Source organism: Salvelinus sp. IW2-2015, unplaced genomic scaffold (assembly GCF_002910315.2).
Source record: "Salvelinus sp. IW2-2015 unplaced genomic scaffold, ASM291031v2 Un_scaffold6742, whole genome shotgun sequence".
Lineage (NCBI taxonomy): Eukaryota > Metazoa > Chordata > Actinopteri > Salmoniformes > Salmonidae > Salvelinus > Salvelinus sp. IW2-2015.
In genome coordinates this window covers 4,090-18,502 of record NW_019948004.1, presented here as the reverse complement: position 1 = coordinate 18,502, position 14,413 = coordinate 4,090, and the positions used below count along the sequence as shown (strand labels likewise).

Here is a 14,413-nt window from a genome sequence, read left to right as displayed (position 1 = left end):
TGAAAAAGTATTTAAGTAACTCCAAATAACAAAAACCCGTAGGTTATGGTTTTGTTGTAACATTTAAACTTAAAAACATGTCTTTCATTTTTTGCACTGATGGATCACCATGCCAGTTGAATGCAGATTTGCTGTATGTTGCACTTCAAAAACGTCTGGTATTTGAGTAGCCATTCCAGGCTACTGCTTCTGTTACTTGTAATAGCCTATGGATGTTGCTCCTCGTGTGGTGTTTTGTTGCAGGCTTTAGTTTTCTTGTTATTCATTGTCCAGCTTTAAAAAACCAAAGCCGACCTGGCAACATTTTAGTATTCTAGTAGGGACGTGTGGGCCAGGTGTCTGTACCACTTTCCCGTCCGCTTGAGCGCTGTAAATGGGACACGACAGGCAGGCGCAATGAAGTTGAATTTCACGGATGCAAGCACAGTCTGCTGTAATTTTCATAAAGTACATTGGCAACCCATCATTCAGGGCAGGTGAGGCCCAATTTTTGGCCAAGAAAAAAGCACAAAAACTGGGCTTGCCTGCTTTGCGTGTTATTTTGGCATTAATACGTGGCACATATTCAGTTTGCAAGATAATGGTAAAACAAATTAATAAATCATTGAGTTAATAAAGCTGCATCCAAAAACTTTTTTTGCTGTTCTGAGTAAAAACAGCATGGCAAAAATGCACCCGGTGTTTAGCCGTAGCTCATGCTTTCGTGTGGTGGCGCCAGCGGAAAAATAAGGGAGCGTAGGTGTTTGGTAATGCTTCTCTTAGTTGCGCCACTGATTGGCACACTGTTCTGTAAACTCATGGGAACACTACGTCACCGCCAGGGGGGGTGTTTTTTCTTTTTAAGGGGGGAGAGGTTTGAAAAATTTCAAGCCCTTGGGTGCTGCCATACAGTTACATTAGAACGTTGCGCCATCCAAGAAAGGCTCAGGCCATTACCCACAGATAAAATGACGATCAAAATCACTTTATATCTACAGTGGCTTTGATGGACTGATCATTTCAACAGGTCGATACTTTCAAAATTCTTAGCTAGCAGTCTCGTCATGGAATCAAGTCAAACAAATCTACTGGGGAAAACCTTCTTTAAGATGCGCCGGCCGGAGAAGAGGTATTCGGAGGACTTCTAGTCCGACTTCAGAGCGTTGCATTTCTCAGAGGATGGCCTGGTCGTTCTTTAAAAAGTAACTATCCCACCATCTTAGTTAAAGCATGCCCCGTCATAAAAATGGCAGAAATCTAATGACCAGATATAGCCTTGGTTCACTCCAACCTGACTGCCCTCGACCACGCACCAGAAAAACATAAGTTTGTGCGGCGCAATAGCATTCAAAGTCCCGCCATATGCAACTGTCAGGGAAGTCAGCGAACCATATACACGCAGGTAGTCCAGAGAAAGCAAAGGCTAGCTTTTCAAGCAGAAATTGGCTATCCTCTAGCCTAACTCCTAAAGATCTGGACACTGTAAGTCATGAGTCATGGAGACAACGAATGAGCACTTCCTCCCAGCGACCCACTCGCACTGAGGCTCAGCAACACGCGTCACCACCACAAATCCCATGATAATCAAAAACTTAACAAGCATTTCTCAACGGCTGGCCATTGCCTTCCTCCTGTACCTCCAACCTCGCCAACAGCCTCCTTCCGCCCCCCCTCACAGCAGCTGGTTCGAAAGAGCTGCAAAAACCTGGACCCGTACAAATCAAGCTGGGCTGGACCAATCTGGACCCTCTATTTCCTGAACTTCGGCCGCCTGGCGCAAACCCCTATTACCAAGCCTGTTCAACCTGTCTTTCATTATCGTCTTGAGATCCCAAGGATTGGAAAGCTTGCCGCCGGTCATCCCCCATCTTTCAAAGGGGGAGACACTCCTGGACCCAAACTTGTTACCCAGACTAATCCATCTGCCCCTGCCTATCTAAGGTCTTCGAAAGCCAAGTTAATAAAACAGATTACATGACCCATCTCGAATCCCGCCGTTCCTTCTCCCGCTGTGCCATCCGGTTTCGAAGCGGTCACGGGATGCACATCAGCCACGCTCAAGGTACTAAACGATTATCATACACCGCCATCGATGGAAAGGACAGTTACTGTGCAGCTCAAATATGATGTATTGTGATAACATACAGAAACTTAATCCTTCTTGTTTACCCGACCTAGGCAATACCTCAATCAAATGCGACCGCATTCCCTCCAAAAGAATTCTCTTCGGTTATAGTCGTAGCCGTACCAGTGGGCCGAGAACAAGTATTGTGATACACTGCTGATTTTGCAGTTTCCTACTTTACAAAGCATGTAGAGGTTCTGTAATTTTTATCATAGGTACACTTCAACTGTTGAGAGACGGAAGGCCTAAAACAAAATCCAGAAGAAAATCACATTATGAATTTTTAGTAATTACATTTGCATTTTATTGCATGACATAAGGTACTTTGATCACCTTACCACCAGTAAAGAATTCCGGCTCTCCACAGACCTGTTTAGTTTTCTTTTTAAAGAAGACCCCGTTCCTCACTGCATACCTGTATTAACTGCACCTGTTTTTTGAACTCCGTTACCTGTATAAAAGACACTGTCCCACCACACTCAATCAAACAGACTCCAACCTCTCCCACAATGGACCAAGACCAGAGAGCCTGTGTAAGGACAATCAGGATAAAATTGTAGACCTGCACAGGCTGGGATGGGCTACAGCGACAATAGGCAAGCAGCTTGAGTGAAAAGGCAACAAACTGTTGGCCAATTATTAGGAAATGGAGGAAGTTCAGATTTGTGTCTAACGGTATCGCCCAAAGACGACTGATTAGCTAGCTAAGCGTCAGAGCCATTCTGGCTAATATCATAGGACAGAATCTAACTTTGTTTTACAGCAAAATACGGTCTATGTATTTGTCATGTTAGTTGCAATTCTAACAGATTAGTTTGCAAAAAATCATTGTTTGATAAAGGCGTTATATTTGGTTGGCTTTGCCGCAATCGGTAGCACAAGATGAGATCTTATTGCTCCCATGTTTTGAAAACAGCTTGCAAGCCCGTTCCAGTACCATAACAATAATCTATTGTTAGTCTATTGTTTGCTCTTTAAATTATTATTATTTATTTTACAATTTTTACTTTCAGTTCTTATTTAGTAAATACTTTAACACGTTTTTCTTAACTGAATTGTTGGTTAACGGGCTTCTAAGTAAGCCATTTTCACTCTAATGCATGTGACAAAATACAAATTTCATTTGATTTTGTGACTTTGATCTTCAGGTCGATAGCTCTAGAAAAGAGGCTCCGAGTTCCGGATTACAATTCTGAGTGGTATGAACCGCTCAAAATTGTATTGTTCCCAGACGAGCTCTTTTTCCTACGAGTTCCCAGTTGTTTTTGACTCACTGAAGATAACTTGGAGCTGCAAAAGTTAGTTTTGGAGCGTGGCACAAATCATGCTTCATTGACAGCCATATGTTGAACTGTATATCATTTAGCTTGAAAAGAGACCCTTAATCTAGACTTGGGACCCACAGCCACTCCAACGAATAGCAGGCTAATTGATTGCTTTGTAATGCTTGCAGTTAGCCACTTGATTTCCTTCCGAAACTACTCAATTGTTGATAGGGGCCATTTCCCAGACTCTGTTGCAAATGTTTCTATCCCAAATGGCCGATGAGCACGATGCGTTTATCTCATGATGACAAAGGATTAAAAAGGACTTCCCAGTAGATTGTTGACTTGATTCTATTGACGATGACTGCTAGCTAGTGATTTTGAAAGTATTGATGTGGTGACATTGACAGTCCCATCAAAGCCACTGTAGACTATAAAGTGATTGCATGTACATTTTATCTGTGGGGTCGCAGGGTAATGGCCTTGAGCCCTTTGGATCGGGCACTCTCTAATGTACACTGGGATTATGGCAGCACCCAAAGGGCTGGAATTTTCACCTCTACCCTTAGACTGCGCGGTGACGTAGTGTTCCCATGGAGTTACAGAACACTGTGCCAATCGATGGCGCAACTTAGAGAAACATTTACCAACACCTACGCTCCATATTTTCCACTGGCTGCCCCACCCACCACAGGAAAGCACTGAGCCTAGGCCTTAAAACACCTGCATTTTGCAGCTGTCTTTTACTCAAGAAGCAAAAAAAGCTCTTATTGATGGCAAGCTTTATTAATCAATGATTTAAATTAAGTTGTTTACATAGTTGCAAAACTGCATGATGTGACACGTATATTAATCGCCAAAATAACCACGCAAAGCAAGGGCACCCAGTTTTGTGTTTTTTGCCTCAAAAATGTGGGCCTCACCTGCCCTGAAAATGATTGGTGTTTGCCAATGTACTATTATGAAATTACAGCGAGATGCTGCTGCCATTCCGTGACTTCAACTTCATTGCGCTGCTGTCGTGTCCCATTTACAGCGCTCAGCGGGAGGAAAGTGTACAGAACTGCACAGTCCTAGACTAGAATTCAATCTTGATCACAAAGCTGTCCAGTACTTTAAAAATATCCTTCTTGTTGTCGCTGGTTTCCAGTGGTTTACTGAAGAGATGTTTTCCTTAATTGACCCCCATAAACGTACAATTATACCAGGAGCTGTGCCAGGCCTGCCACGTCTGTTGACTCATCCAGCTGTAATGCATAGAATTCACTGGCTTTGTATGCAAGCAGTAATTTTTCAAAACATCCCCTGCCATGTCACTGATGCGTCGTGAAACAGTGTTGAGAAGGCATTGTCTGTATTATTTTTTTTGGGCCTTTTCCCCCAGCATTGTCCAGCCATATCCGCTAGCAGCAGGAATAATTAACGTCCTCCACAATAGTATGGGGCTTGTCTGTCTTAGCCACTCGGTAGCTCACCATATAAGACGCTTCATAGCCCCTTCTTATTTAAATGGTATCTGTTGCTTTTATACATGTCTTACTACTCTAAAGTATTAATTCTCGCTCAAAAAACTCTGTGGCTTATTATTCAAATTGGATGTTTTGCTTCTAAATGTCTACGCAAGAGTGAATGTTTCATCGAGTTGTGAGATTTGTTTTTATATAAAAACTGTGGCTGAGGAAAGGCACTACTCCCCAATATAAGTTAACCCCAAATCAATGTAGTTCTCATCATATTTGCGCCGCTTCGATAGGTCCAACGTCCCGTCTGTTTGTTCGATGCTTCCCCAGTAGGCGGCAGTAGCTCTTCGGCTGCATCAGATCACAGCTGTCAGTGTCCATCCTTTCTGGGCTAACAACAAATGTAGAATATTTGATGCTAGCATGATGTGGCTCGTGGAAGCCGACAACTTGTGTCTTACAGGTAAAGTACTGCTGTAGTAGCAGTACTCCCAGTAGAGCTGGATATGTGTCTCTATGGATCGGGGCCTTACTTTTTTTAACCATTCATCAATTTTTGAGCAAAACGGGAAAGAGCAGCAGCTATATGTTGGCTACATACAGACCGTTAGTGGAATTCCCGTGAGAGAGTAAAGGTTAATGTGATTGGATGTTAATTATTTGACTAGGCTACCTGATTTGACATCATGTGTTGTTATTTCGCACAAAATTGTATTTTTGCAGTGAAATGAGGCTACTCAGGTGATTTTAAAATCACGAAATGTATAGCCCCGTTGAAAATATCTTATATTTTAAAAATCGTGAATCACATTTTTATTTGGTGTACCCCCGACGGCATTGCGCGTATCCCAGTTTGGGAATATCTGCCCTGGGGGTACAAACAAAGGATCCAATTCGGGGAAAGTCGTACCGCCGCTCGGATATCCAAAAATTCTTTCCATCTGTATGTAATAACCACAAAAAACTTTCTGGGCTAGTATTGTAAGAAATAAAACACTAAGAAAATGCAAAGTTGCTTAGGAGCTAGAAGCAGAGCTGCCATGTCCGCAGCGAGGCCACAGTTCTGAACAAGAGATGGCGGTGGATACACCACGACCAGTTGCCAATGTTATTAGTCAATCCAGTGATCTGGATACACTTATTGTGAAGAAGGTGGATTTTGTAGCATTTATAGCCACAGTTATTAATTGTCCTGCCCAAGTGTCCAAGAAGCTGGACATCATTATATCTGCAGTCGAGTAGTTTTTGGGCCTCCAAGACTTAACAGCAGAAGCACTGCAAGGACTACGTCGCCAGGAAATATCCCACCATCACAGGATCCTTCTGAACCTGACTAAAATAGAAAAGCAGGCTGATTTTGTTTAATTAACATTTTGTTACTGATAGTTTGTATGAATACATTTTTTAAATAATAATTTCATTTTTGGATCCTTATTATCCACCTGTACAATAGGTGGCAGAATGCACATATAATTGTTGTAAACACAATATCCAAGAAAGAAGCAGCCATATATCATAGAAGAAGAAGGAAATTTTGCAAAATGGTAACCTAAAGCCTCTGACTTTATCAAAACTTGCCAATAATTATATGCTAACAAACCAAACAACTATTTTGACCTTGATGGGTTTATTTATTAATGTATTATTACTGAAATGTTTTTGACGGTTTGCATATTTTGTCACAATATTGTTTTGAACGTTTGTTTTGGACTGATGCCTGACTGATCATTCTACTCAATGCATTGTCAATTAACGCTGATCAAGATTTCATCAAAAGTGAATTACAGTGGCTTGGAAACACAATGACATTCAMAWGGATGAGGACATGATAAWGCTGGCTAAGTTGTTTCCTACTAAARATTTGATTAATTTTAGCAATGTCATCTTATTTCCAGGTACTACAGTGTAATTTTGACTAAACAGTAGTTAGCCTCCTTCTTCGGGTTGGGTTTATCAGTGGTTGGCATCCAACATTATGGTGCATTACTGCCACCTACTGTACTGAAGTGTGGGCCAGAGACAGGGAGAAACTAAAATCTTACCAGCCTGCCCCGTTGCTCTTAAAAAATATATAAAACATTTGAAACCATATCTAATGATGTTCTACTAAATATACTCTAAACTAATTTCCTGTATCCCCTTCTCCCTCATACTAGATCTCAGCCTCTCTTTCCCTCTGATACTGCCCACACTGTAGCAATACATGCTCCACGGTCTCTGTTTCCTGGCAATAATCACACTTTCCTATTGGATGCTTTCTTATCACATTCAGGTCTTATTCAAAAGGCTGTGTCCCACCCTTAATCTTGTAAAAATAGTGTACTCTCCTGTCCCTTCCCGCTGACCTCCCCAACTTTCCTCTGTACTTGAAATAAATGCCTGCCTTTAGTATCTCTATTCCACTGCTCCTGCCATCTCTGCACCATCACTGTCCATATCAGGCTTTTTGCCTTGCTCATTGAAACTACTACAACAACACTACTAAGTGCTTGTTTAGTCAGTACATCAACTGCCTCGTTCCCCTCCACCTCCACATGGGCATAGTAGCCCTCCATCCAGAATGACTATGGCGACGTCGGTAGAGGGCGGCTTGAGAACATTCATAACAAGATGGTATGACATGACGYAGGWGCAACCTACGAATAGTTAACGTTATTATTTATTTAATGCATTATACTGAAATGCCTTGAAGCAGTTAAACATAGTTAATATTATAATGGATGAATGAAAAAGGGAAACAGGCTGGCCAGTGTGGTCCCACGGACTCCGGGCACACATGCACAGCCTTGGCTACCAGAGTCTGCATGGGTTCGATTCCAACCCGCTGCTTCTTTGACTCCCAAACTGGTCTACCTTTCCTGACACTGATCCCCATTTTCCTCTCTCCTCTCACGTCCAAATTAAAAATATATAAAAAAGCCTGGGAAAAAGAAAGGAGGATGTACGGGGAGAGAGGATGAAAGGAGTATGTATGGAGGTTTTCTGGGTTGATGGATAAGAGGTTATAGGTATGAAGGATGGAAGAAGGAATAGTAAGGCACCAGGGTAGTAGTTAAGTATGGTTCATTGTTGAGAGTTGCTGTATTGTGTGATGTTAAAATTGATTTAACAATGCACGTAACACATTTTAATCCTAAGGTGTGTGATCAGGGGATCTGGTATCATTGTCATTTAAATTCTTGATATTTACCCATTGATATTGAAGAATATTCTTTAAAATACCTCATGCACTAGGCACGAGCGTCTTTCTATCTCATAACACAAAATATAAGGTTTTTTTATAGACATCAAGGAATGTAAACAAAGAGATGAAAGCTGTAACATTCAAACTATATTTAAAAACTATCTGCAAATGCTATCAAAAAGCTCCTTTGAAGAATTGTAAACCTGGCCATGCACGCACAAGATTTATATGTGTTTAAGCACTTAACCAGAGAGAATGCTGGAAGAAATAAGTATTCTTGCTGAAGTAAACAGACAATAATGTATTAATCTTACTCTTGGTGTGTTCATCCTCACTTCTGCTGGGAAAGGAGCTGCTACAATTCTCCTCACTAGTTGGTCCACAGTTTTCTTTTTGGGCCTTCCATGTTGGGCCTGGAATTTGTGTGGAAGAAAAACTAGAAAGAAAGAGAAAAGAAGAAGATGTTAGTCATCAATCAGCATCTTAAGAAGTACAGAGCTGGAAACAGATGTATCCGTCTTCTGTGTCTATCTAAGTCTCTGCCGCTCCACAACTGCAGATGTGTTCCTTTGGGTAGTTAAGTTCACGTAGACCACACTGCCCGTTGTTATGGCACTATGTCCACTGAAATAATATGTCATCGCCTGAGCCATCAGGTATTTTCATCTTGTAAAATGTCTGCCAGGATATGACAATCTGGATACCCCACTAAATGGGCCTATTACCTCTTCTGTGTTTTCTTCTTAACTCCTTTGTAAGATTTTTCAGTTCCATCTTCCTCAGGATCCTCAGCGTGATCCCCACAGCTCTCTCAGCGCCGTATCTCTCAACCATCTGATTCACTGTGTCCTGTCCGTCAGCGTTCCTCAGCAGGCTCTCTGGGATGGGAGGATAGCCAGGCAGCTGGCCGCTAGCTAGGTTAGACTGAAAGTCCCTCAGCTTGTCTCCGAGCTTCTCCAGAGTGGCCAGCAGCAGATCTGGTATCGTCTTCATTGTGGGTCTCTAGGTGCAACGAAACAATATAGGTAGAATCTTAATTTGGTAATTATTGTACTACTACTATTTTCTGTCTTTTACTAGAGTTTGTTGCTCAGAGCCCAAACATCTCTCCTCCGTGACCAGTGCATCTTTTTCCTTTGTGATTCCAGTGTCTTTTGTGCCTGATGCTTTCTCTGTCCATGTACTAGAAGAACTGCCAACCAGCAGGACAAGATCCTCCTCAGTCCCTTACAGATGTGGGTGGCATGAGAGCCCCTGATGAGAGAGAGAGAAATGTCTGCGTTCTCATCATTTTGAGAACTCACATCTTAGCGCAAAACAAGGCTGAAGGCAAAACGTTTGCGATGCTTCGGTTGTTCCAATTACTGGTTGTTCAGGTACAACTAAAAACAAAATGTATAATATTTTCACTGCACTTCACATATTCCCAAAATAAATAACATATCTTAGCGTTTGATGTGTTGTCAGTGCTTCTAAAATTAACCTGCTATATATTGTGAGTACTTGATTAGCAATCGAAACCTTGAATCGAATACTTGCGTATTTGCATCCATCCCCAATAGGGCCAGGAGCCTCCTGCTTGATGGACGCTAGTCTGTCGCAGGGTCTTACCCCCCAATCCATCTCCTAAATGCTGAGTGCCAAGCAGAGAGGCATCGAATCCCGCTTTTGATGTCTTTGGTATGACTCCGGGGATTGAACTCCCAACCYTCCAATCTCAGGGCGGACACTAGCCACAAGGCTACGGAGTTGGTAACTGAATCATATTTGTACTATAATCTTAAGATAACAGATCCGCTTGTTCAAACATGTGGTCGCGCCACGTTGCATGTAAAGTTATCAATTTCTGCCATGTTTCCATATAATCTAACAAGTATTGTGGTTCCAAACTAGCGKCATCTTAACCTGTATATAATTTTCTGTGTGTTCAGTACTATTTCACAAGGATGTTCACCATCTCTTTCATTCTTACCTACAGTTCTGGGATCAGCTGCAGAGGTGGACAGCTTCAGATCTGGAATAATCTCCATTGTAGGTTCCTATATGGAAAATCATAGAATAGGTTGGATCTTAACCTTGATTAAAAAAGAATGTCCATACTGTACCTAAAGCCACAATTACTGTGAAAAATCTTATTGAAAACCAGTTCTGATATTGAACATCTCAAAGAAAATAGAGGGAAAAGAATTTCCATCAATAGGTGAATCAATATTTGAATAGTTGGCTACCTCTGGTGGTACAGGACTGCTGGCAAACACAAGGGACAYGGAGGTGTGAGGATGCTGAACTGCAAACCCTGGGTAGAGGGGCTCAGTGAATGTGGCCTGGAAAGTGTGCAGGTGGGTCATTGTGTCAGAGAAGACCTCGTAGAAGGACAGAGTGCCAGCTGGCCAGTCCAGAAACACTCCTACTCTGGGGAGTGGACGGGAGGAGGACTGGTCTCTCTGGGGAGAGTTGTTGAGGTGCTGGCCAGGTATACCAGTCTCTTCATTTTTGTGCAAGGCAGAGTAACCATCCCGATTGCAGATCAGACACCAGGACTCGTCATTGTATCCAAGCTTACAGACACGACGTCTTCCTTTCCTGCTGATGCCTTTATATGCCATTCCTATGGTAGCCTCCATCCCACTCCACTCTACCTCCCAGTAGCAGCGCCCAGTCAGACCCTCTCTACACAGCACCTGGGCGTACATATCAAATCTCTCTGGCTGATCGGGATACGGCTGCTCCTCTTCAACCCTCTTCACCCTTCTGTTCCCCTCAGACAGAGAGAGGTTTCTGTGTGCTGTGTTTGGGTCCAGTGTGAGATAACAGGCATCTGCAGAAGAGAGGAGAAAACAATAGCTGGATCAAGCTGGTGTTTGAGTGTGCATGTGTGTGGTTATTAAATTAGCTTTTTGTTTAATAGAGGAATATGATTAAATCCTCATAACTAACACCCTTACATTTCTTCATCAGCTGTGATTTAACCCAGATCTCTTCACTATGGTCCACACTGTGGGAGAGACAGAGGAACAGACAGAGGGAGTGACACACAGCTTCTGGAAGAACTAAGGCTAGAAGAGTYTTACAAAAAAATCTGGAACTGACTGAATATCAGGGAAGACTGTTTGGCATTCATGATTGCCACAACTAGAACTCAGAATTGTGGTTGAAATAGGAAATAAACTTTAACCTAAATAAACTMTTTTCACAGTAACTGTACTAACTTGAGTTTCTCCAGTCTACAGTGTGGATCCTCCAGTCTAGCAGAGAGCAGCTTCACTCCAGAGTCTCCTGGGTGATTGAAGCTCAGGTCCAGTTCTCTCAGGTGGGAGGGGTTTGATCTTAGAGCTGAGGCCAGAGAAGCACAGCCTTCCTCTGTGACTCTACAGAATGACAGCCTGCAGAGAGAGTTCATCATGATTTTACAACAGGACTGCTGCCCTCTAGTGGTCATAGCTGTTACACAGTATATACATATTTCCAATAAACCCAATACTGTTTCTAAATCAAATCAAATGTTATTGGTCACATACACATATTTAGCAGATGTTATTGCGGGTGTAGAGAAATGCTTGTGTTCCTAGCTCCAACAGTGCAGTAGTATCTAATAATTCACACAAATCTAAAGTAAAATAATGGAATTAAGAAATATATAAATATTAGGACGAGCAATGTCGGAGTGGCATTGACTAAGTACTAACCTYAGTTTCTCTAGTTTACAATGTGGGTCCCCACTTAACACAGTATTTACCTTATTGGTTGAGCTGACTTACTGGCTACTGTAATGATGTTGTGCTTTGACACATTATCTTTGTATTGAGCAGGTATGTTTCTAAGTACWAACTTCAGTTTCTGTAGTTGACAGTGTGGATTCCCCAGTCCAGCAGAGAGCAGCTTCACTCCTGAATCCTGCAGGTCATTGTGACTCAGATCCAGCTCTCTCAGGTGAGAGGAGTTTGAGCTGAGAGCTGAGGCCAACGCTTCACACCCTTTCTCTGTCAGGGAACATCTATTGAGCCTAAACACATGGATTCTATTTTAACATATCTAATAACATATATAGTAACAAGCAGACAACATTGAGAGCAGGAGCACACCAAGTCAATACTGTACATTTTCTGGAGAGAGCTGGTAAACATGAGAAGAAAAATAAATGTACCAAAAAAAGCTCTCAGGCTGACAATTAGGTTACCCGTCCAACAATCTGTGTTCTCATCACATGAAAAAACACCCAAAAGTACTGACCTCAGTATCTCCAGYGGWTGTTTCAGTGCAGCAAAAAGTACCCTCAGCCTGTCATCATCAACATCATAAAACAGCACACTGTTCCTCAGGTCCAGCTCTCTCAGAGTTGAGTCTGCTGATTGGAGAACGGAGGCCAGTGATCCCCAGTTCTCTCATAGAGTGTAAAGTTACCCAGTCTGTAAAAACAGAGACAAATCACTCATACAGATGTGATGTAGTGTATAAACAAGTATTATCAAAAATATATAACACAAAGGTATGTGGACTCCCCTTAAAATGAGTGGATTCGGCTGTTTTAGCCACACCCGTGCTGACAGGTGTATAAAATCGAGCACACAGCCATGCAATCTCCGTGACAAACATTGGCAGTAGAATGGCCTTACTGAAGAGCTCGGTGACTTTCAACGTGGCACCGTCATAGGATGCCACCTTTCCAACAAGTCAGTTCGTCAAATTTCTTCCCTGCTAGAGCTGCCCGGTCAACTGTAAGTGCTGTTATTGTGAAGTGGAAACGTCTTGGAGCAACAGCGTCTCAGCCGCAAATTGGTAGGCCACACAAGCTCACAGAAGGGACAGTCGAGTGCGGAAATTCGTAGCGCCGAAAAATTGCCTGTCCTCGGTTGCAACACTCACTACCGAGTTCCAAACTGCTCTGGAGCAACGTCAGGACAATAACTGGTGGTCGGGAGCTTCATGAAATGGGTTTCCATGGCCGAGCAGCTGAACACAAGCCTAAGATCACCATGCGCAATGCCAAGCATTGGCTGGAGTGATGTAAAGCTCACCGTCATTGCACTCTGGAGCAGTGGAAACGTGTTCTCTGGAGTGATGAATCATGCTTCATCATCTGGCAGTCTGACGACAAATCTGGGTTTGGTGGATGCCAGGAGAACACTACCTGCCCCACCGCAGTGCCAACTGTAAAGTTTGGTGGAGGAGGAATAATGGTCTGGGTATGCTTTCATGGTTCGGGCCCCTTAGCTCCAGTGAAGGGAAATCATAACACTTCAGCATACAATGACCATCTAGACAACAGTTTGGGGAAGTTCCTTTCCTGTTTCAGCATGACAATGCCCCTGTGCATTGTCATGAAATGGTTTGTCAAGATCGGTGTGGCAGAACTTGACTGGCCACACCAGAGCCCTGATGTCAACCAGATCGAACACTTTTGGGTGAATTGGAACGCCGACTGAGAGCCAGGCCTATCGCCACCATCAGTGCCCAACCTCACTAATGCTCTTGTGGCTGAATGGAAGCAAGTACTGGGAGCAGTGTTCCAACATCTAGTGGAAAGCCTTCCCAGAACAGTGGAGGCTGTTATAGCAGCAAAGGGGAACCAACTCCATATTAATACACATGAGTTCGGAATAAGATGTTCAGACGAGCAGGTGTCAACCTACTTTTGGTCATGTAGTGTATATAGAATGTATCAGAGCATCCCCTTGGGGTTATAATCTGATTCCACAAACTGTCCAACAATTTTTGGGTCTCTTGACCCAACCAACGGTATACTGACCTCAGTGTATCCAATTTACAGTGTGTATGTTTCAGTGCAGCAAAGAGAACCTTCACTCTGCCATGAAACATCCGACTGTTCCTCAGGTCCAGCTCTCTCAGATGTGAGTCTACCGATTGGAGAATGGGGCCAGTGATTCAAAGAGCTCATGTTGGAGTACCCAGCCAGACAGTCTGTAGAAACTGAGAAATATCATTAAATATCAAGTAAAGTTGAAATGTGTTGAGAATCGAAACAGGTATACCAGTAGTTTTTCAATTCAGTCTTTCTCTAGGAAATATTGAGACAATGTTTGCTGACTCTTTGATCCTGCCTGGTGACATACGTGCCTTCAGTACCAGAACATTTGTTGGTCTGATGTGATTAATGAGGAGCATCCAGACACTGCACTTGATGAATTTATGAAATTGCTTCTTCCAATTATTGCTAAACATGCACCTGTTAAGAAACTGACTGTTAGAACTTAAGGCTCCATGGATTGATGGGATTGAAAAAACTGTATGGTTGAAAGAGACAGGGCAAAAAGGAGTGGCTAATAACCTGCCTGCACATCTGGCTGACTTACTGCAAATTGAGAATATGCGTGACTAAACTCAACAAAAAGAATAAGAAACTTTATTATAAAGCCAAGATCAATGATATAAAGAATGATGG

The 14,413-nt window shown here is 42.6% G+C and overlaps 1 protein-coding gene across 1 annotated transcript in view; it reads right to left on the bottom strand.

Annotated features, from left to right (window-relative positions):
- Nucleotides 1-9,127: 9,127 nt before the first annotated feature.
- LOC112079033 (E3 ubiquitin-protein ligase TRIM39) overlaps nucleotides 9,128-14,413 on the bottom strand; it is a 6,332-nt gene continuing 1,046 nt past the window's right edge. Inside the window, exons 2-8 of the mRNA XM_024145099.2 lie at nucleotides 12,244-12,394; nucleotides 11,843-12,016; nucleotides 11,223-11,396; nucleotides 10,959-11,008; nucleotides 10,242-10,831; nucleotides 9,986-10,052; nucleotides 9,128-9,267 (exon numbers count right to left, since the gene is read on the bottom strand). Coding sequence (XP_024000867.2) covers nucleotides 9,233-9,267; nucleotides 9,986-10,052; nucleotides 10,242-10,831; nucleotides 10,959-11,008; nucleotides 11,223-11,396; nucleotides 11,843-12,016; nucleotides 12,244-12,394 — 1,241 coding nt within the window. The 3' untranslated portion in view covers nucleotides 9,128-9,232. The remainder of the gene's footprint in view (nucleotides 9,268-9,985; nucleotides 10,053-10,241; nucleotides 10,832-10,958; nucleotides 11,009-11,222; nucleotides 11,397-11,842; nucleotides 12,017-12,243; nucleotides 12,395-14,413) is intronic.